The sequence below is a fragment of the Mustelus asterias genome, chromosome 14 (genome assembly GCF_964213995.1).
Source record: "Mustelus asterias chromosome 14, sMusAst1.hap1.1, whole genome shotgun sequence".
Taxonomy (NCBI): Eukaryota; Metazoa; Chordata; class Chondrichthyes; order Carcharhiniformes; family Triakidae; genus Mustelus; species Mustelus asterias.
This window is the reverse complement of record NC_135814.1, coordinates 100127045-100150709: the sequence shown is the minus strand read 5'-3', so window position 1 is coordinate 100150709 and position 23665 is coordinate 100127045. Positions and strand designations below refer to the sequence as shown.

At 48.3% G+C, this 23665-nt stretch overlaps 1 protein-coding gene across 6 annotated transcripts in view; it reads right to left on the bottom strand.

Moving 5' to 3' along the window:
• agap1 (ArfGAP with GTPase domain, ankyrin repeat and PH domain 1) overlaps positions 1 to 23665 on the bottom strand; it is a 698786-nt gene that overhangs the window by 264531 nt on the left and 410590 nt on the right. For all 6 annotated transcript variants that reach the window (XM_078228959.1, XM_078228960.1, XM_078228963.1 and 3 more), the window contains one exon: positions 352 to 479. In XM_078228959.1, the coding sequence (XP_078085085.1) occupies positions 352 to 479 (128 nt within the window). The remainder of the gene's footprint in view (positions 1 to 351; positions 480 to 23665) is intronic.

The window sequence follows — 23665 nt, the reverse complement described above, 5'->3', positions numbered from 1 at the left end:
TCAGACAATGCATTCCAAATCCTAACCACTTGTGTAAAGAAATGTTTTCCCTCCGGTCACCTCCAGTTCTTTTGTCAATCACCTTAAATCAAGGCCCTCGAGTTGTTAACCTTTGAGCCTTTGGAAACACTGTGTAAAGCGTTACCTTCTCTTTGAGCTATCAGTTGAATCAATTTCCGAATGGGATCACACTGTGCTTCCTTCCATAGGTTCAAACCTTGCAAAGGCCGCTGATCCAGACAGAATGGGAAGAATGTCAACATCCCACAGCGCACTGTTTCTTTGTTTCTTTAGATACGTTCCCAACATTCATTGCACTCCCCTCCCCTGAACCCTCCCTTGATCACATACCTGGCTGACATGAACAGCGGAGACCTGGGCAGAGCACACTGATGAATGGCTCGGGGAATTGGGCAGCGACTTGCATGGTCCAATGGAGAGCTGTTGCTTCTTCCGTGTGGCTACTATCTTTTGGGCAACTGTTAAAAGAAGGAAGAACAAAATAAATCAGGTTTAGGCCACCGTGTTTCAACTTGTTTATGAGTCTCCTGATCCACAGACTTGAGGTGACAGCCCCAGTGCAGGACTGAGGGAGCACTGCCCTGTCAGAGATGCCAGCTTTCAGATGAGACATCAAACCATCTGCTCTCCCAAGTGGTTGTTAAAGGTCCCATGGCATTATTCTGAAGAGGAGCAATAGGATTCACACACTTGGTCAAATCTTTATCCTTCAACCAACTAAAGAATAGATAATCTGGTCATTAGCATATTGCCATTTGTGGGATCCTGCTGTGACAGATTGGCTTTCCTACACTTAAACATCACGTCATTGGCTGTGAAGTGTTCTGGGTCATCCAGAGGTAATGAAAGATGTAGAAATGTAAGTTTATCTTTATGTTTGGAATGTTTCTACAGGTTCTTTTGGAAGGTCTAAAGGCGACAGATTGCAAAAGCAAATATGCTTTTTCAATTATAAAAACAGGAAGTGCTTGAAAAACTCAGCAGGTCTGGCAGCATCAATGGAGAGAGAAACGGAGTCCACGTTTCAAGTTCAAATCCACGATGACTCCCCTTTGGAAATGAAGAGAGAAAGAAATGTGAAGTGTTTTATGCTGTTGAGAAAGGGCGAGGGTCAGGTGGAGCAAAAAGGGAAGGTCAAGGATAGGTTAGAGGGCGAGAGATTACATTAAAAGGTGTCATGGAGTAAAAGGCAAAAGGAGTGAGAATGATAGTGGTGAAGGAACAAAACATCAGTCCAGAGTGGGTATTAATAGCAGAACAAAGCTCAGTGCTGTCTCAAAGCAAAACAGCAGAAAGTGTTAGTGGCAGAATAAAGATCAATGTTGTGCTCTTTCTGTACCCCATTTAAACCTCCCCCCCCCCCCCCACTTTCATGAGGGGGGTCTAATTAATGCAAATTACAAGGCAAGCAAGTACATCTGGAAATCCAACTTAAACTAACTCTCTACTCCACTTGGGTCAGAATTTACATAGATTTGTATACAAGTTAAGGATGTTAAAATACACTTCCAATTCACGTGATGTGAGCATCGTAGGCAGACTATTGTTAATTGCCCTCGAGATGATGGTGGCCATCAATATAACTCAGTGGTTAGCTGAAAGCAGTGGGTCTGGAGTCACACATAGGTCAGACCGAGCAAGGATGGCCGATTTCCTTCCTTAAAGGGCATTAATAAATCAGATGCGTCTTTCATAACAATCCAATAGTTTCATGATCACCATTACTTTTTTCGCCTTTACTATCTTTTATTCCACATTTGTTGATAGAATTCAATTTAAATTCCAAATTCTGCCATGGGGGATTAGAACTCATGTCTTCAGATCATTAATCCAGATCTCTGGATTACTAGCTCAGTAACATAACCATTATGCTGCCATACCTGTTATATACATAGCATTCATGTGAATAGTATTCCCTGAGTCTTGCGTCAGCCTGCATTTAAATATGTACAGTGTTCCCTGGGCCTTCCAAAGACTGTACTTAAAATAGGAAAATACCAGTTTCTCCGGATACACTTGGGTCTGGTAATTGAGAGTCACTTCAATTATTTGAATTGTTCATTACTCCACAGTGCCCGATTGTCACACAACCAGGAAAGGGTCAAGTGAAAGGAAATAAAAGGACAATACACGTGATAAATGAACAGAGAGTGAAACTAGGACGGCCGTCATTTGTGAAATCCAAAGAGGTTTCAGTGTTTTGACGACAGAAAAACAAAACCACATCAGCTGAGGCTCTCCTCACGCTCACTGCCCAGTGACTTTGCTGGAAGATGTGAATGTTTAATTCAATGCTGGGCAATCGAGGCGAGTGAGTGCAGCCCTCCTTCATCTCAGTGGGCCACAAGACTGAAATCAGGCTTGCTCACTAATCCTGACCCTTGGATAAGATTAAATACATTTAATACATGCTGAATATTTCATAACAAGTAATAGGAAATGCTTAATCATTTATATATTAATAGAACTGCCACCAACTTCAAGTGGTAAAAACAAAATAAATACGCTTTGATTGGGCACAGATTGGGCACGGCTCTCTCAGTCAATGTTGTGAGCAATCAGCACGCACTTCACTTGCCCTTGCTTTACGTGTGAATCATTTCAGTCACACCAGTCAAAAAAAAACTATGCAGATGAAAACCAGTGGAATATGGCAACTCCAAGCGTGATCAACGGTCAACACAACATCTCGTGGACTGCACCCATAGCCCCAAAGAGCCGCAAGTGGCTGCTGGAATTCCCTCCACACACCTCCTGAGCTTTCTGGTCCTCCTTGACAAAACGTTTGGTCACCTGCCCTAATTATATTTAGGCATCGCCATGTCAAATTTTTGACTGGTTACACTCCTGTGAGACATGACTATGGTAAAAGCGGTAAATAAATGTGTTGTTCTGGACATCATATGTGCACTTCATAGGGACAATGCAGCCACTGCTCCGGTTAGACCGGTTTGCCATTCACATCCCATTAATCAGTTGTTTTCATTGAATCCTTTCCTGCAGCAAGCAATGTTTTTCAGATTCTCCAAATTCTAATCTTGTCCTGTGCACTAACACGATCCAGACACATGTAGGAGGCGACTTGCTTTAATGGAACATAGAAGCAGGAATAGGCCATTCAGCTCATCGGGTCTGTCCACCATTGAATATGATCATGGTTGATCATCCACTTCATCTTTTCTCCCCAAACTCTCTTCATAGGACAGTCCCACCATCACGGGAACAAGTCTAGTCCGGAAGAGCATAATCCCACTTTGCAGCCCCAACAGTAAAGCTGGAGTCACAAATCAGATGCCCAGGAAAACTGCAGGAAGCGTCTGTGCCCTATCACTTCATGTTACCCAGCCATCAGACCCACCTAGCTACAGATCTATCATGCTGCCTACAATTAAAGGCAGCAATTGTTCCAAACTCTAGAACTTGTAAAACACTGTGGTTCACCATTTCCATTGTGGTCACAGTAACAGCTGTGGCAGTGCTTAAGCAGATGCATTAATAAAACTAAAAGCCCAATTTTGACGTTCTTTGAGTTCAACCTTTAGGCAAAATTTGAACATATTTTGGAAAGGTTTGTGTGTGTGTGTGTGTGTGTGTGCGCGTGCGTGCGTGTGCGTGCGGGGAGGAGGGTTTGGTGGCAAACAGGAAAGTAGAAAGAAACTGGGCTAGAGTCAGGAGGAATTTGGAAAGAAATTAGGAAATCGGGGAGGGGGTCGGGAGGCGCGGGGGCGGCAGGCGCGGGGGCAGGGGCGGCAGGCGCGGGGGCAGGGGCGGCAGGCGCGGGGGCAGGGGCGGCAGGCGCGGGGCAGGGGCGGCAGGCGCGGGGGCAGGGGCGGCAGGCGCGGGGGCAGGGGCGGCAGGCGCGGGGGCAGGGGCGGCAGGCGCGGGGGCAGGGGCGGCAGGCGCGGGGGCAGGAGCGGCAGGCGCGGGGGCAGGGGCGGCAGGCGCGGGGGCAGGGGCGGCAGGCGCGGGGGCAGGGGCGGCAGGCGCGGGGGCAGGGGCGGCAGGCGCGGGGGCAGGGGCGGCAGGCGCGGGGGCAGGGGCGGCAGGCGCGGGGGCAGGGGCGGCAGGCGCGGCAGGCGCGGGGCAGGGGCGGCAGGCGCGGGGGCAGGGGCGGCAGGCGCGGGGGCAGGGGCGGCAGGCGCGGGGGCAGGGGCGGCAGGCGCGGGCGGCAGGCGCGGGGGCAGGGGCGGCAGGCGCGGGGGCAGGGGCGGCAGGCGGGGGGCAGGGGCGGCAGGCGCGGGGGCAGGGGCGGCAGGCGCGGGGGCAGGGGCGGCAGGCGCGGGGGCAGGGGCGGCAGGCGCGGGGGCAGGGGCGGGGGCAGGGGCGGGGGCAGGGGCGGCAGGCGCGGGGGCAGGGGCGGCAGGCGCGGGGGCAGGGGCGGCAGGCGCGGGGGCAGGGGCGGCAGGCGCGGGGGCAGGGGCGGCAGGCGCGGGGGCAGGGGCGGCAGGCGCGGGGGCAGGGGCGGCAGGCGCGGGGGCAGGGGCGGCAGGGGCGGGGGCAGGGGCGGCAGGGGCGGGGGCAGGGGCGGCAGGGGCGGGGGCAGGGGCGGCAGGCGCGGGGGCAGGGGCGGCAGGCGCGGGGGCAGGGGCGGCAGGCGCGGGGGCAGGGGCGGCAGGCGCGGGGGCAGGGGCGGCAGGCGCGGGGGCAGGGGCGGCAGGCGCGGGGGCAGGGGCGGCAGGCGCGGGGGCAGGGGCGGCAGGCGCGGGGGCAGGGGCGGCAGGCGCGGGGGCAGGGGCGGCAGGCGCGGGGGCAGGGGCGGCAGGCGCGGGGGCAGGGGCGGCAGGCGCGGGGGCAGGGGCGGCAGGCGCGGGGGCAGGGGCGGCAGGCGCGGGGGCAGGGGCGGCAGGCGCGGGGGCAGGGGCGGCAGGCGCGGGGGCAGGGGCGGCAGGCGCGGGGGCAGGGGCGGCAGGCGCGGGGGCAGGGGCGGCAGGCGCGGGGGCAGGGGCGGCAGGCGCGGGGGCAGGGGCGGCAGGCGCGGGGGCAGGGGCGGCAGGCGCGGGGGCAGGGGCGGCATGCGCGGGGGCAGGGGCGGCATGCGCGGGGGCAGGGGCGGCAGGCGCGGGGGCAGGGGCGGAAGGCGCGGGGGCAGGGGCGGCAGGCGCGGGGGCAGGGGCGGCAGGCGCGGGGGCAGGGGCGGCAGGCGCGGGGGCAGGGGCGGCAGGCGCGGGGGAAGGGGCGGCAGGCGCAGGGGCGGCAGTCGCGGGGGCAGGGGCGGCAGGCGCGGGGGCAAGGGCGGCAGGCGCAGGGGCATGGGCGGCAGGCGCGGGGGCAAGGGCGGCAGGCGCAGGGGCGGCAGGCGCGGGGGCAGGGGCGGCAGGCGCGGGGGCAGGGGCGGCAGGCGCGGGGGCAGGGGCGGCAGGCGCGGGGGCAGGCGCGGGGGCAGGCGCGGGGGCAGGGGCGGCAGGCGCGGGGGCAGGGGCGGCAGGCGCGGGGGCAGGGGCGGCAGGCGCGGGGGCAGGGGCGCCAGTTCTGTATCCATCCAACTAAAAGTTAGTTGGATGGATACAGAACTGGCATTGTTATAGAAGACAGAGAGTAGTGGTGGAAGGGTGTTTTTCAGAATGAAGATCTGTAGCTAGTGGTGTTCCGCAGGGATCAGTACTGGGACCTCTGCTGTTTGTAGTATATATAAATGATCTGGAAGAACATGTGGGTGGTCTGATTAGTAAGTTTACGGATGACATGAAGATTGGTGGTGTTGCTGATGGTGCCAGGGAATGTCAGAGGATACAACAGGATATAGATAGATTGGAGACTTGGGCACAAAAGTGGCAGATGGAGTTTAATCCGGACAAATGTGAGATTGTGCATTTTGGAGGATCAAATTTAGGTGTGAATTATACTGTAAATGGCAGAACCCTCAGGAACATTAACATAGAGGGATCTGGGCATGCAGGTCCACAGTTCCCTCAAAGTAGTAACACAGATGGCCAAGGTGATTAAGGCGGCATATGGCATGCTTCCCTTCATCAGCCGGGGCATTGAATCCAAAGGATTCCTACAGTGCAGAAGGAGGCCATTTAGCCCATCGAGCCGCACCAACAACAATCCCACCCAGACTCTATCCCCGTAACCTCGTGTAGTTACCCTGCTAATTCCTCTGACACTAAAGGTCGATTTAGCATGGTCAATCCACCTAACCTGCATGTCTTTGGAGTGTGGGAGGAAACCGGAGCACCCGGAGGAAACCCATGTAGACACAGGGAAAACATGCAAACTCCACAAAGACAGTCACCCAAGGCCAGGATTGAATCTGGGTCGCTGGCGCTGTGAGGCAGCTGTGCTAACCACTTCCACCGTGCTGCCCCGTGGGGCATTAAGCGCAAGAGTTAAGAAATCATGTTGTAGGAATATGAAACCTTGGTTAGACCACATTTAGAATATTGCAAGCAGTTCTGGTCACAAAACCAGAAGGACGTGGAAGCTTTGGAGAGAGTGCAAAGAAGGTTCACCAGGATGTTGCCTGATTTTAAGGGTGTTGACTCTGAGGAGAGGTTGAATAAACTAGGATAATTTTCACTGGAAAGACAGAGGCTGAGGGGAGACCTGATAGAGGTCTACAAAATCATGAGAGGTATAAACAGGGTGGATAGTCAGAGGCTTTTTCCCAGGGTGGAAGTGGCAATTACAAGTGGGCACAGGTTCAAGTTGAGGGGGGAAAAGTTTAAGAGAGATATGCGGGGAAAGTTTTTCACGCAGAGAGTGCTGGGTGCCTGGAACGCACTGCCAGAAGAGGTGGTGGAAGCAGGCACATTAGCAACATTTAAGAGGCATCTGGATGGGTACAGGAATAGGGAGGGATTAGAGGGATATGGACCGAGTACAGGCAGAAGGTTTTTTTTTTAGTTTAGTTTGGGCATCATGATAGGCATGGGCTTGGAGGGCCGAAGGACCTGTTCCCATGCTGTACTTTTCTTTGTTCTTAAACTGGGAGAATATCAAGAGAAATGGAGAGACTCAGGAAAAACTGGGAGTCAGGAGGAACAGGGACAGAGTCGGGACAAATTGGGAGAGGAATGGGAAAATCTCGGAGAGGGTCGGAAATAACTGGGAGAGAGTCAGAAGAAACAGATTTTTGAAGTTTCTATGTTGAGTTGCCAGGGCCCTGACACTTCAGAAGTGTCTTGCCAAGCTCAATCTGGGAGTTTTGTAGGACAACCTTAAATCAAGCACCAAGCTGAGCTACGAACTGGCACTGCATTAGCCCATCTGGTTTAGGGACAGATTTACATTTCTGTTTTCATGAAAATCTTCACACAGAACCGCAAGCTAAAAAAGTTTAAATCTAAACCTGCTAGCGCTCTTCCAAGATTACCAAGGCACAGCTGTGCAAATCAATTAGTCACACCATCATTCAGACCATTGATTGGAGCTCAACTCACAGGCAACTTAAATATTTCAACAGACAATCTCAATACTGTTGTCACTGTAGAATCATTTATTTATTGATTAAACAAGGTTCTCATGAGAATGCTAAAAGAAAACCCGTTACAAAAGGAATTGAGGACAAGCGCTGTCAGAAGGGAAGAAGTTTGCTACTTATTATTTTCCCACAGTTGCTGTTATTGACATTTGTGGCTGAATTTTCAGGTCAAATGGAGGTGGGGGGCACACAAAAATACCAATTCCAGTGTGAGTGCTGGTTTCTGACGCAGCGCCCATCTCAGAACACCTGGAGGAAACCCACACAGACACGAGGAGAACGTGCAAATTCCACACAGACGTCACCCAAGGCTGGAATCGAACCCAGGTTCCTAGCGCTGTGAGGCAGCAGTGCTAAGCACTGTGCTGCACTAAGAAACAAACCTCTGCCTTTCCTGAGGCACCTTTCCAACAGTGAGTAACACAATGAAATGGTCGGCACAGTAATTGGCTGTTGGGATCTGCTTAATTTGGACTGGGTTGCCCCTTGATTTTCCATTGCATTTGAGTAAACAAAACTCTTCCCTCACACACTAGATCAACGCAATTCAGCTATTACCATCACCACTGGGCAAATTCTGAGAGAATGCTTGACACTTATTGCTATCTGTGCATCTTACTGAACTTCAGTCACGTTTCCTCTACTTTTATCCAAGAGGAAGAACTTTGCAAAGGTGCAGCACTTGCTGTAATTTTCCCAGAACTGCCTCCACTTCAGCCTGATCCCATTGTGCTCTGGTCATGGATTTACCCACAGGAATGTGATGGCTTCAGGGAAGATTCCAACTGAGGCCAGAGCCATTCACTGCAATTTGCTGCATGAAGTTTACACCTTGGCTCATTGCTGGAATGCAATGAGTTGCGTCTGTACAACTACCACATAATCACAGCCAGATGGACTGGAAATTCTATGTGCTTGCTCATTGAATGTCGGCGATTGCTGCTGTGACTTGATTTTTTTTTAAAAACTAGTACCATTTTTGGCTCGTATCAGAGAGACACAACATTGGATGATTAAAGTATGCTTTAGAAAGTTTGGGCCCACTCAAACTCGCACTGCCTTCTCACTTTGAATGGCATGGTAACACAAACTATTCACTAAACAAGGCCTGCCCCAACAGGTTAGGTGACACCTGGTGAACTCTAATACACTGCACGTTGCGTGCATGCTTATGATCTATATTAAATTGTCATCCGCTGTTCTGCCAGCTAGGTGATGTTGCAAAGAGGGCAGCAGGTACCATCACCCAGAAATGGGACACATATCCAGAGAAATAGGATGAGCAGTATTCCGTATGGGCCCTCAAACTTGCTCTGCTCCTCCATGAGAACACTCAACCTCAACTCCACCTTCCCGCACACTCACAATATCCCTCAATTCCTTTCCAAGTTCAAACACTTCTCAATCTCAGCATTGAGTACACTTGATAATAGGACATCTATAGCTCTCTGGAGATCGACAATTCCAAAGATTCAGAACTCTCTGGGTGAAGAGATTTCTCATCTCAGTCCTAAAAGTCAGCATACAGTGCCCGATCACGAAGACTTCTCAGGCAGGCTTCAAGATGTATGGGTGTGAAGATATTGGGTGGCACGGTGGCACAGTGGTTAGCACTGCTGCCTCACAGCGCCAGGGACCCGGGTTCAATTCTGGTCTCGGGTGGCTGTGTGGAGTTTGCACGTTCTCCGTGTGTCTGTGTGGGTTTCCTCCGGGAGCTCCGGTTTCCTCCCACAGTCCAAAGATATGCAGATTGGGCGGATTGGCCATGCTAAATTGCCCTATAGTGTCCCAAGGTGTACAGGTTAGATTGATTAGCCTTGGGAAATGTGTGGGGTTATGGGGCCCGGGCAGCGGAGAGGGCCTGTGTAAATCACTCTTCAACAGAATTGGTGCAGACTCAATGGGCCAAATGGCCTCCTTCTGCACTGTAGGGGTTCTAGATTTCTATGACCAAAAGAGAAAACGCTGGAAAATCTCAGCAGGTCTGGCAGCATCTGGAAGGAGAGAAAAAAGCTGACATTTCGTGTCCAGATGACCCTTCTATGACATGGGTTCAGATCCCACCAAGGCAGCTGATGAAATTTAAATTCAATTAATAATCTGGAATTGAATCCTCAGTAATAGTGACCATCACCAATGATCATAATAATCCATCTGGTTCACTATGTCCTTCAGGGAAGGGAGTCTGCCTATCCTTACCTACATGTGACTCCTGATCAAGGCCGTTGACTCTTTACTGCCCTTTGCAATGGCCTAAACAAGCCATTCAGTTCAAGGGCAATTGGGGCGGGCAACAAATGCTGGCCTTGCCCAGCAACTCCCCCATCCCAGGAAGAATGAAGAAGAACGATCAGCCAAAGCATCTCCTTCAATTGCCTTCTTTAAAACTGGAGGAGTTAGGAAGTTAAAACCTTGAGGATTCCAGGAGGTGCTCTACTGGTGAGAAAGTGCAATTGCAATTAACAGCACAGTAAAAGGCTATTCGGCCCAGCAAATCTATGCTAATATTTATGCTCCATGATTGTTCTCCCACCAGTGACATATCCTTCCAGCCCTTTCTTCCAGGTGTTTACTTTGCTTCCCCGTAACTATTATTCGTCTTGACCAGTCCACATTGGCAATTCCTATATATCGGGGTAGAGAAATTTAAAATGTAAGTATGTAAAAATAAGCACAATATGTGTGAATCCAGAATGGAGCTGGAGTTATATTTGCATGACCTGATCTAATTAGCCCCTCATTGCCCACACAGACTTTACAGCGTGGACTCCCTGTTGTGCAGTGCCATGGGTAGATTCTCCAGTATATATCATTTACACTAATCTAAAAGATTAGCAGCGGAATCCCATTATTATAAATTTTGCTGCCAACAAACCTTGCCCAAGGCACAGCACTCCTTTAGAGTAACGAGTTCTTCAAAAGTAAACCTTTTTTTTATTTAAAAGGCTCAAATTAGAAAACATTACATTTAATGTTATCAGGCTTTTGTGGAGAACTGATTGGAGCCCCCTTTTCACAATTGATTTCAGAAACCCATGTCAACTGGGACGAGGATGTAAAGTTCAGCTTCCACTTTTAACAATTAACACTACAGACAAATTCAACCGGGAGATTTGGAAACCTTCAAAACCTAACTCCGCTGACAGTCCAAAGGTTAATACCAATTACCTTATCCCAGCAGCAATTCATCATGTGCATCCAAACATTGCACTCGCTCGTCACTTGTAGGATTGCCAACTTTTGTTGGCATTTTTGAAGGTTTGACCATGTGACATCTGATCACACAACACTTGCCTGCAGTTTGGAAACACATCTCATAGTCGATGCCAGCTCGCTCGACTCGCTTACTCCTTGGTTCGTGTCCCTCTGGGAATCTGCACCCGTACCTGCCTATTGATCTGCTTCCTCCTGGTGAGACTGTCTCATCTGGGATTCTGTTCCCTCTCTGCCCTTCTCCCCACTTCTGCAATCAAAATATTGCCTCAGGATTCTTCACTTTTCTTTGACTCTGTGTGGTTCAAGTCCAGTCTGTCACACAGGATTTCCGGTTATTTGTGAAGATATCACTGTTGCACTCACGCCCATCACTCACCCCAATTTTTTCTGATGTATTTCCCTCTGTTTTCAAATGCTGGAATTATACCAGAGAACATTCTTACCCCATCTATCCCTGGATTTTGAGCTAATTCTGATCTGTGTGGCGTTTAAGGTTCCCGTAATATATTATCGATATATAATGAATAAAATCTGGAATTGAAAGCTAGTGTCAGTAATGGTGGCCATGTAAAAATCCATGGTTCATTAATGTCCCTTTGGGGGGAGGGAAATCTGGTCTCGGAATCTTATACGCTTCAATCAAGTCACCTCTTCAGCAGGTACAAGCCTGTCCAAACTTTCCTCATAAGACAACCCGTTTCATGTTATTCTTGTAAACCTTCAGTCAACTACTTCCAATGCATTTATATCTTTCCTTAAATAAAGGAAACAATATGATACACAGTACTCTAAATATGGCCTCTCTGGTGCCTTGCACAACTGAAGCGCAACCTTCCTATATTTGTATTTAATTCCCTACAATAAATGATAACATTAGCTTTCCCAATTACTTGTTGTATCTGCATATTAATATTTTGTGATTCATGCACTAGGACACCCAGGTCCCTCTGCACCTCAGAGCTCTGCACCCTCTCACCAGTTAGATAATAAGATTTTTTTTCTTTCTGCCAAAATGGACAATGTCACATTTTCCCACATTATACTCCATTTGTCAGATCTTTGCCCAATCACTTAGCCTATCGATATCTTTTTGTAGCCTCCTTATGCCCTCTTCATCATTAACTTTCCTACCTATCTTTGTGTCATCAGCAAATTTGGCGACCAGCCCTTCAATCCCTTCCTCCAAATCATTCATATAAATTGTAAACAATTGAGGCACCAGCATTGATCCCAATGACACACCGCTTGTTACACCTTGCCAACCTGAAAAAGACCCATTTATGCCCACTTTCTGTTTCCCATTAGCCAGCCAATCTTCTATACATGCCAAGATGTTAGTTACTTCCTCAAAAAACTCCAATAAGTTGGTTAAACACAATTTCCCTTTCACAAAACCATGGTGACTCTGCTTGATTATCTTGAACTTATCCAAGTGACCTGCTATAACTTCTTTAATAACAGCTTCTAACATTTTCCTGATGAAAGGTTGTTGCCTTTGTGGGCCCATAGTTGTGTATCACAGACTCCATGGCCAGAATTTTACCGGCACGCCCACCGGAGGCTCGTAAGATTGCGCCCAAGGCCAACGGAGAATTCCATTCTCCGAGCCTCACCTGCCCCAATTTCGGGTCGAGCATGCCGGTAAAATCAGGGCCTATATGTCCATCTTAAATAAATGTTGCCATTAATTTGCAAAGATCCAAAATTGTTGGCAACATTTGCATATTCTGATTTCAGAATCTTCCACCAATGAGGCAACACTGCTGCCAGGAGCAGTATTTTCCCCTAGTTGGACAAGTGAAGAATGGCAACCCATTGAAAATGAAATATAAATACAAACAGGGCTGGGGTACTTGGATTTGGACCTCATGGCATGGGTTAATATTCGTTTCACCAGTTTCTGGAAGTGTGTTGGAAATCAATCCTCAATTACAATTTGGGATGGTTGGTCCTGTGCTTGCTAACCTGTATGGGCTCCCAAACTATCAATATTTCATTTCCAATTCTCATCCTCATGTTCGAATTCCACCCAAGCCTTAGTCCCTCCATCTTGATAACCTCTTAAAACTCAACAAGCTTCTTGAGATCTCTACCTTCAACTGAATCTGGACTCCTGTGTACCCCAACTTCCTTCACCCGCCACTGGCAGCCAGGCCGAGAACTGTCTAGGGCCTAAGCTCTCACTCCCCTAACTGCTCTGCCTCTCCCACTTCCTTCAAGTCCTTATCTAAAACCCATCTCTGACACAGTTCTGCTCACCGCACTTAATTGCTCCTTCTTCAGTTTCATTTTGACTACACTTCCGTGAAGTGCCTTGACACATCCTTTAATGTTAATAGATACTATATAAGTGCAAGTAGTTCTTATAGTTGCGACAAACCACATTTTAAATCATAGAATGGTCCATCACGAAGGAGTGTAGTGTCAGCCAGGTTGGTAGAGGTTGCAGGTTTGGGGCCTTACTACAACCCAGTAGCTTTCATGAAGTGCCAGGTTTATTGATTTCAATATCATTAACAAACACAGTGGGATTTGAAGTCATGAATTGTTAGTCCAGAACCACAAGCAGTACGCTACCTTAGAACTGATGTCAAGAGCTGCCAGAGGCACTTCACTTCCAGGGCACTAACTGATGATCATAAAGCCTCCAGGACCAGCATGCCCTGCACCAAGTCTAACACGGCTTCCTGACTCTTGAAAGCACCATTTTCCAAATATTCCTGCCTGCCAACCAAAGGCTTCACTCCCAGACGAGGGTCCGTCCCCCCCCCTCCCCCCCCCCCCCCCCCCCCCCCGGGCGAGGGCCTCCCTGCCCCCTCCCCGGGCGAGGGCCTCCCCGCTCCCTCCCAGGCGAGGGCCTCCCCGCTCCCTCCCAGGCGAGGGCCTGCCCGCTGCTTCCCAGGCGAGGGCCTCCCCGCTCCCTCCCAGGCGAGGGCCTCCCCGCTCCCTCCCAGGCGAGGGCCTCCCTGCTCCCTCCCAGGTGAGGGCCTCCCGCCCCCTCCCAGGTGAGGGCCTGCCATTCACCCCGCAAACTAGGGAATGCATTTATCTATCAGATGACCACAGGATCCAAAGACATACAGCTAAAAATCTATGTTTGGTAGCTTGGGGAGGGAAAGCGGACTCAAATATTGGATTCTTTTGAACTCAATACCTAGAATATTAGAAAGGTGACATGCCAATCATCTAAGATGAAAAAAAGGAAAATAATACTGGAAACATCTGCAATAGAAATTCAACACCAAAGCATTTGGCATTTAAAAGAAGCTTCTAGAAATAAAAAGCCACGACCGTAGCTGCTATGCAATGTAACTTCAATTGTAGATTCCTGTTCAATCAGTTCCACCAATTGCTTTTAATGGAAATATCTCCTAGCCTCTACTGCAAAATCGATATAAAATTTTAACAGCACACTCTCGGCATCTTCGAAGAGGAGCTTATGGGGAGATGAGCATGAACTTGGAGAAGAAACATAACCATGCTAACCAACATCATTACAGCTAAAGTACATCCTTTCTTACTTTCCTATTTCCCTCGCATTGCCAACTTCATTGTTTTATTCATTCAGGGGATGTGAGATTCGCTGGCTAGTCTTGTTGCCTGTCCCTAATTGTCCCTGGGAAGGTGGTGGTGAGCTGCCTTCTTGAATTGCTGCAGCTTCTGTGCTGTAGGTACACCCACAGTGCTGTTAGGGAGAGAGCTCCACTGATGCTGGAGTTGGATTCAATGGGTTGCATCGTCTGGCCCTTTTCCACAGCTCCATTCTGCAACAGGTTCCTCAATTATCATCTAAGCCGTCACTCAGCAGGGGAGCTGCTGCATGATTTTTAATAAATCCTCTCTCAACAGAAATCTAGTACAGATCAAAACTGCTTTAGCACGACCACTCCCCCCCAACCGGGACACTGTACCCACAAGGTGTAAATATTAACACATTACAATGCATCACATCTGCTGGTGAGATGAGAGAATCACAGCTCAAAAGGTCACTCTATTAAGAACATTAGCCAAACAGAAATCAATAATATTAATAGCGCAGTAATTAAGGACAAATCAACAGACTCTCTCTGATCCTTCCAGCCATCTCCACTCTGACCTGAGCCGTGGCTGCCTATGGAAAGCCTAGGGGTGGAATCTCGCAAGATTCATCTCTCCTCCAAGCTGTCATTCTGAATGCATGAAGAGTTCATTTTCCGCCCATTAGACCAATTTCCATCTTCTGATAAAAACATGTCAAGATCGAGTTGAGTCATGACACTGAACCACAAAGACAAGCGAGTTAATTTATCAAAATGCGGTTGAACTCATTTATGTAACTATTATTTTTAAGTGTGTTTTCTCTTTTGTGTGGTTGAGTCAACTTCATTAGAAGCCTGAAGAAATTCAACCGATCTCCATTCCAGAGACACACACATAACCCAGGCAATACTTCAGTGCAGTACTGAGGGAGTGCCGCACTGTCAGAGGGTCAGTGCTGAGGGAGTGCCGCACTGTCAGAGGGTCAGTGCTGAGGGAGTGCCGCACTGTCAGAAGGTCAGTACTGAGGGAGTGCCGCACTGTCAGAGGGTCAGTGCTGAGGGAGTGCCGCACTGTCAGAAGGTCAGTACTGAGGGAGTGCTGCATTGTCGGAGGGTCAGTACTGAGGGAGTGCTGTCAGTGGATCAGTACTGAAGGAGTGCTGCACTGTCAGTGGATCAGTGCTGAGGAAGCGCCACACTGTCAGAGGGTCAGTACTGAGGGAGTGCTGCACTGTCAGAGGATCAGTACTGAGGGAGTACTGCACTGTCAGAGGATCAGTACTGAAGGAGAGGTGCGTGTCAGAGGGTCAGTGCTGAGAGCGTGCTGCACTGTCAGGGGTGTCTTCTTTTGTCTGGAATGTTAAACTGAGGCCCAGCCTGTCCTCTTGGGGTAAGATGGAAGATCCCACAGCTCTATTCAAAGAAGTACAGGATCTTTCTTTCCAGTACCCTGATTAACCAATGTCACCAAAATAATCTGGTCATTATCACGTTTCTATATGTGGGATTCTGCTGTGCGTGAATTGTATGCCATGTTTCCTACATTACAACAGTGTCTACACTTCAAGAATACTTCATCAGTTGTAAAGTTCTTTGGGATGCCCTGAAGTCATGAAAGGTGCAATCGAAATACAAATATATCCCTTGCTCTTTCTTGACGTCTATCCTTTGTTTTATTAACAGAATAGAATTCTCAGCATGGTGATTTCCCATAGAATCCCTACAGTACAGAAAGAGGCCATCTGGCCCATTGAGTCTGCATCGGCTCTCTGAGAGAGCATCTTACCTAGAGCACTCCGCCCGATCCCTGTAACTCTGTGCTTTAACTTGCACATATTTGGACACTAAGGGGAACCTTAGCATGCCAACTAAAGGACACTGTCAAGCTGAATAATGTCTTGGATATCGTTAGATATTCAACCAGCTACATATTCAGATAGCACGCAAACACATGTATTCACAACAAGTATATGATCAGCTTCTTCACAACAGTTGAACAACAACTGCTGGGCAAGGTTACAGAGTATACTTTAGGGGTGTGCAAATCAGAAGAAATTGCATCCATCTCACCACTCTATTCTGCTCCCTGTCATGTCCCGATTAGCAAACTGATAGTGACATTGTTCCAATCAAAGAACTGGTACAATCAGTGTGCATTCATCCTCCCAAGGTTTACACCCACTTCAGACTTCTTTTGTTTAAAGGAAGTTCAGCTCACCACTGCTGGAACTCGTTTGTAAATCAAGGTTGGCTCAGGGAAACCTATCACCAGTCCCCAATTGCTTTTCCCAATCACCAGGCAGCTCTGCTATTCCCGTGGCTTTGCACGAAAGGCTGGACTTTTTTGCCGTCACCCCGAGAATGACAACAAACAGGATGGATGACATCTGCATTTTATTAACTCAGTAATTATGAACAGTCACACATGCTTCCCCAATGACTGTACAACATCTTTCATTTATCCAGCCTGTCGCTTTCAATATACAATTGCCCAAGTATTCTGTACACACACGCCGACATACACACGTATGCAGATACACAGATCCACACACACACACACACATGCACAGACACACGCATGCACATAGACACAGATTACACACACGCACATAGATTATACACACACACACACTGACACACGCACACACAAACCTGAAAATTTGGAAATTAGAAACACAGACTGTAACAATCACGGAAAAACAGACAACATTATACCCTGCACAACAAAAGTGTAATAAAGTGTTACAAATCAACCTCGATTCCTGCATTAATATATAAAGAACAAAGAGCAAAGAAAATTACAGCACAGGAACAGGCCCTGCAGCCCTCCAAGCCTGCACCGACCATGCTGCCCGTCTGAACAGAATATGTTTCTGATGATTCCACTGGTTAGAATATTTTGGACGATGCGCTTATTTATTTTATTTGTCGCACTTCCCTAGCAGAGGGGTGGAAGTAAAAAAGACTGGCATTTATATAGCACCTTTCACAACCTCATGTTCACATCCAGGATTTACATGAAACATAATCACTGTTGTAATGTGGGAAACATACCAGTTAATTTACGTATATCAAGCTTCACAAACAGCAATGGGCAGATTATCTGTTTTCAATCATGTTGTTTGATGGACAGATATTGCCCAAGAAACCAAGGCAAAATCCCCTGCTCCTCTTTAAAATTGTTAAATCAGATCCACTTTGCTCATTTGAAAGGGCCAGGCAGTTTGCTCATGGTTGTGTTTCATCACGAAGATGGCACCTCTGACACTGCAGCACTCCCTCAGTATTGTCCAGGTGTTCCAGCCAAGATCAGTGATCCTCAAACTGTGGTCCCCAGAGATTTTCCAGGGGGTCTGTGAAATTACGTGCACACAACCTTCTCTCTGAGAGACAGTAGGTCACCACTGAGCTATGATCGACAGCATAATGTGTCTGAACTTATTCCACTCCTCATATACTTCCATAACACTGAGCAAAACCTTACATTAATTTGCATTAATTAGTCTTGTTGAAAACTACAAAGCCACAAGTTAAGCAGTTCATTCGCAGTTTTTCTTGCAATTTCAAAACAAGAGTTATACGTTTGGCAAACATATTTAAATTTGTGAATTGTGCTCCAGAATTAAGGACAGGATGAATATTTAGTCACAGATCTGTCCCATTTCAGAGGTATTACAGTTTTAATATAATCAGTCCAAATGTGCATGCGCGTGTGGGTGTGAATGTGTGCGCGCGTGTCTGTGGGTGTGTGCATGTGTCTCTGGGTATGCAGGTGTGTGTGCGGGTCTGTGCGCGTGTGTGTCTGTGCGCGCGTGTGTGTCTGTATGCGTGCCTGTGTGTGCGTGCCTGTGTGTGAGAGAATGTGAGTGTGTGTTGTGAATGTGGGTGAGTGTATGTGTGCGAGAATGTGTGTGTGAGTGAGTGAGTGAGAGAGAATGTCTGTGGGTGTGTGTGTATGTGAGAGAGAGAACGTGTGTGTGTGAGAATGTCTGTGTGTGTGTGTGTGTGTGTGTATATATGTGAGTGTCTGTCTCTGGGCGTGGGTGTGTGTATGAGAGTGTGTGTGTATGTGAGTGTGTGTGTGTGTCTTTGGGTGTATGTGTGTAAGTGAGTTGTGTATGTGTGAGTGTGTGTATGTGAGTGTGTGTATGTGAGTGTGTGTGTGAGTCTCTGGGCGTGGGTTTGTGTGTGTGTGTGTATGAGAGTGTGTGTGTGTGTATGTGAGAGTGTGTGTGTGTATGTATGTGAGAGTGTGTGTGTGTATGTGAGAGTGTGTATGTGAGAGTGTGTGTGTATGTGAGAGTGTGTGTGTATGTGAGTGTGAGTGTGTGTCTTTGGGCGTGGGTGTGTGTGTGTGTGTATGTGAGTTGTGTATGTGTGAGAGTGTGTATGTGAGTGTGAGTATGTGTATGTGTGTGTGAGTCTCTGGGCGTGGGTGTGTGTATGAGAGTGTGTGTGTGTGTGTGAGAGTCTGAGTCTCTAGGCGTGGGTGTGGGTGTGTGTGTGTGTGTATGAGAGTGTGTGTGTGCATGTGTGTGTATGTGAGTGTGTGTATGTGAGTGTGTGTATGTGAGTGTGTGTATGTGAGTGTGTGTGTGTGAATGCGTGTATGTGAGTGTGTGTGTGAGTGTGTGTCTCTGGGCGTGGGTGTGTGTGTGAGAGAGAGAATGTGTGTGTGGGAATATGCAATAGTGTTTTTCAGAAGCTTGCTCTGCAATGCTACCTGGTGGCTAGGATTTGCAACAACACTGTGCCAGACAACAGCAAAACTGAATGGAAGTGAAGTTCTGTCAGTGGGAGCTACACACCCATGCTAAGCTTCATTTGAACAGTGGAAATTCTCAGTAATTTCTGTGCCAAAACATCACCATAATAGAAGTAGATAGATCTTCATTAAGGTTGAACTCCAGACATCCCTCAATCTGTATCACAGTGATCACTGCACATTCCAAGCCACTTAGCTGCAGCAAAGTCTTTTTCCACATTATTTAGTTCTTTATGTCATTATTTTTACACTGGGCTGACAAACAACTGCAACCTGTTCACTGTGCGATGGTTTATCTTGAAGTTTGCAGTGGCCCCTAGGCCCCATGTGCACCTGCTTTACCCTGGACAACCTGCCTCTATTGCACAGGCGGGTTTGCCCTTAGTGAGGCATTAGCCCCTCGAATAGGTAAAGGACCGAACACATGCCTCAGATGAGGGCTCTGGGGGTCAAGTTGCCTTTCACCAACATGGCAGGGTGGATTTCTGGCTCCAATGATTGTGTGCTCGCTCCGAGCCATGTTGGATCCTGAAGCAGCCATTTAACTGTCGAAAAACAGGAGTGTCAACTATCCAATTTCCAAGCCTTTATCTCCTGTCAGTTTATTAAAAGCAGCGCAACATCACAAAACATGTCTGATACATTTCATTCTATTACCATCTCTGCATCCAACAGATCAATGTGATGTGTCAAGTCATTTGTGTGTGTGTAGTTTACTTCTCATTTTCAGCCTATAAACACTAGCTGGCAGTAAGACGATAGTCAGTCAAATGTGCAAGTCTCTCCCTGTCAGTACGCAGCCTCTTCATCAGCAGGTCCTCAGCTGGGCCTCCTCGTGGCAACATGTGTAAGCCGAGTCCCTCATTGGGCACACAGGCTAAAGGAGGAAATCGGAGGAGGTCTCTGGCCGCCAGAAGTGCAATGTGGATGACCGGTGGCTTGTGGACATGCCCCTGACCGGCTATAGGTGGATAATCCCACTGCCTTGTGGATACCTCAGGAGAGTGAAACACTGTCAAAAATCTGGAGTGGAGCCCAAAGGTGGCCCGATGCCGAAATATGTCACCCTTCCAGCAGTTCCTACAACCAAGCTTGTGCCAAATGTAGTGCTTTGCATTCCTTTGGACTCAACTGGGGAGATTTTGAGGGGTTCCTGATCTTTGGGCAGCCCAGGGGCTCTATATATGTTGTCCAGGCTCACACCCTGGAGAAGGCTTACAGAGACTTAACGCCACACAGGGCAACAGCAGTTATGAGTGATAAGCCCGACTCGATTGTTGTGGAGAATGAGAGTTAGGAACTGGCTCTGCTGGTGGGGTGTTCAATGTGCCCCAATGTCCGTCAGCACCAAATTCAAGTTGGGCAGCCCCCAACCAATAAGGTGCTGATCTGCTTCGGTGGGTGCTTGGAGCTTTGAGTCTGTGCTCAACGAGTAGACAGAATCCACTGTACCAAAGGCACACAAATAACACAAAGAATAAGAAAGAAGATGTCAACTCCTGAATGTCAGAACCATGTGCACAGGATTGACAGACTACTTGCAGCGGTCAATAACGTGTGCAACCTGTTAGACAGAACACTGACATAGCTTCCCAACAAGAGTCCAAGCTCAACCAAAGTGCATCCTGAAATGGAAACATTACACATTCATCTGGGAGGGTAAGAGTTCAGAAACAAGGCGAGGGCAGGGTGTAGGCTTCATTGTAATGAACTCGCCACTCCCAATGATAGAAACCCTCTCTCGAATGGTTCACAACGTGTTCTCCCCTTTCACCTCTCAATTCAAACAGGGCCAGTGAACCACAGGATTTTCTAAGCTCTAACTTTGTGCTCCACTAGAGGTGAAAGAGCATATGAGGAGCCTGGGAGCACAGAGACTACTTGAGTTTTGCTGGTGCCATGTGCTTTGTGTAACTGACACATTCTTTCAGAACAAACCTTGCCACAGGTCTTGGAGACATCCAAGATCAGGGCATTGGCACCAGCTGGATCTGATCATCACCAGATGTGACCCTCTGGACAGCATTTTCAACTTCCACAGCTACCACAGCGCTGACTGAGATACAGATCCCTCCCTAATGTGCACCAGGGTAAGGATGCAAACCCTTGAATTTTTTTTCATTCAAAGCAGAAATGCCATCCTCGTATCAACATTGGCTATGCTGCTTAGCCAGATCAAAACAGTTCTGTGACTCCATTTAACAGGCGCTCCCACACAGAATGCAGAAGCAAAACGGAACATACCTCGAGACACTATCCACAACACTGCACTCTCAACATATGGGAAGTAAGAGTGGAAAAGTGCTGACAGGTTTGAAGCTAACATCACTGTGATGAAACCTGTCATGAAAGCCAAGCAGTCCACTCTAATTAAGCACAATAGAGATTTAAGTGAGAGGACTTCGAAGCCGCTTGAAGTTAATGTCCGACAGACTGCGAGGCAGCATGTCAATGACAACTGGTTACAACTCTGCCAGAATATCCTTTGACACAGGGAATGTCACAAGCACGTAATGAGGGACCAAAAAGGCAACAGGTCCATCAATAAACAGCTTCATTGAAAATAAAGGCAAGGGAGGACATGACTGCAATGAACAGTTTGAGGGATGTGACTCACAGTGCTTTCTCAGAGTTTAGAAATCTTTATGTAGGCTTGTACATTATATATCATATTTAATAACCTTTCTAGAATATGGCAACTATAAACCAATCCTCTAAATGTAGCCTCACAGTTGTTTGGTAAGGTCTTTATTCTTTCATGGGACGTGGGCATCCCAGCAAGGCCAGCATTTATTCTGAAGCGGAGTCACATTGGACTTGAAAGATTAATTCTGTTTGTCTTGCTGCTTTCTCATTTGAGGCAGAGAGAGGAGAAATTTTTTTCTCCGAGGGTCATTAACATTTGGAATTCTCCTTCACAGAGAGCAGTGGAGGCTGGGCCATTGAGTATATACCCGCCTGTGTTAGACAGATTCTGGATCTACAAAGGAGTCAAGGGTTATGTGAGACTGGGGAGGGGGCATGGCTGAAAGGCAAGAAACAGAGTTAAGGCCACAATCAAATCAGTAATAATCTTACTGATGGACCAAACAGACTACCCCTGCTCGGATTCCTTACAATCATAAACACCCCACTTGATTTTTCTTTCCACTGATCTCAGTGGAATTCACTGCTTTAATTTTTCGACTATATTTTTGTTGATAACTTCACAATATTAGCCCACCACAATGATTAACAGTCTATCACAATGCTGAAATCAACACTTGCATTGCAAAAGCTGCAGATGTTATGTCCAAGCTGAGTAAAGAGTGTGGAACAGCAACCTGACTGAGAACACCAAACTGAGTCTACCAAGCCTGTGTCCTCAGTGCACACCTGGTAAGACCTGGACAATATATGCTAGGTAGGAGAAAGGTTTCAGCCATTGCTATCTCAGACATATCCTCAGCATTTCTTGACAGGACAAAGTCACCAACTCAGAGGTCCTGGAGCATGCTAATTCTATCAGGTACATTCATTGATAACTCGATGATGCCTGTGCTGGCTCAGACACATTTATTGAATGGATGATGGCCATATACACAAAGTCCTTTTGCACACCGAATTGCCCTCCTGGGCACCCATACCTCAGCTACAAGGTCACCTGCAAGCAAGAGATGAAGATAGCGGACTGTGAGACGGGTGACTGGGAGACAGTCGCTGACGGTTGTGACTTCTGGAGCCTGGCTGCTTGGAAGGGCGTTGGAAGAGACGAGCAGAAATGGAAAGCTCAGTTGGCTGAGAAGGCCCAGAAAAAACCGAAGCCAGTGCACCTTCTCAGCCCACTGCCATCCTCCGCAGCAAGAGCAACCGTGCCAGAATGGGGCTCCTGAACCGCACAAGCGATGTTTAACACAGGGCTGCCCACCACGATGAAAACTTACAAGACTGGTTCTACATCCAAAATATAACGCTGAGTTTGTAAGAATTTCCTGTATACAAATGTATATTTATTATAAAGCCTTTTAAAAACATACTTCAGAAGTCACAGAACATTACTCCATGTTCCTGTTCTTTAATAGAACATAGAACAGTACAGCACAGAACAGGCCCTTCGGCCCACGATGTTGTGCCGAGCTTTATCTGAAGCCAAGATCAAGCTATCCCACTCCCTATCATCCTGGTGTGCTCCATGTGCCTATCCAATAACCGCTTAAATGTTCCTAAAGTGTCTGACTCCACTATCACTGCAGGCAGTCCATTCCACAACCCAACCACTCTCTGCGTAAAGAACCTACCTCTGATATCCTTCCTGTATCTCCCACCACGAACCCTATAGTTATGCCCCCTTGTAATAGCTCCATCCACCCGAGGAAATAGTCTTTGAACGTTCACTCTATCTATCCCCTTCATCATTTTATAAACCTCTATTAAGTCTCCCCTCAGCCTCCTCCGCTCCAGAGAGAACAGCCCTAGCTCCCGCAACCTTTCCTCATAAGACCTACCCTCCAAACCAGGCAGCATCCTGGTAAATCTCCTCTGCACTCTTTCCAGCGCTTCCACATCCTTCCTATAGTGAGGTGACCAGAACTGCACACAATACTCCAAATGTGGTCTCACCAAGGTCCTGTACAGTTGCAGCATAACCCCACGGCTCTTAAACTCCAACCCCCCCCCCTGTTAATAAAAGCTAACACACTATAGGCCTCCTTCACAGCTCTATCCACTTGAGTGGCAACCTTT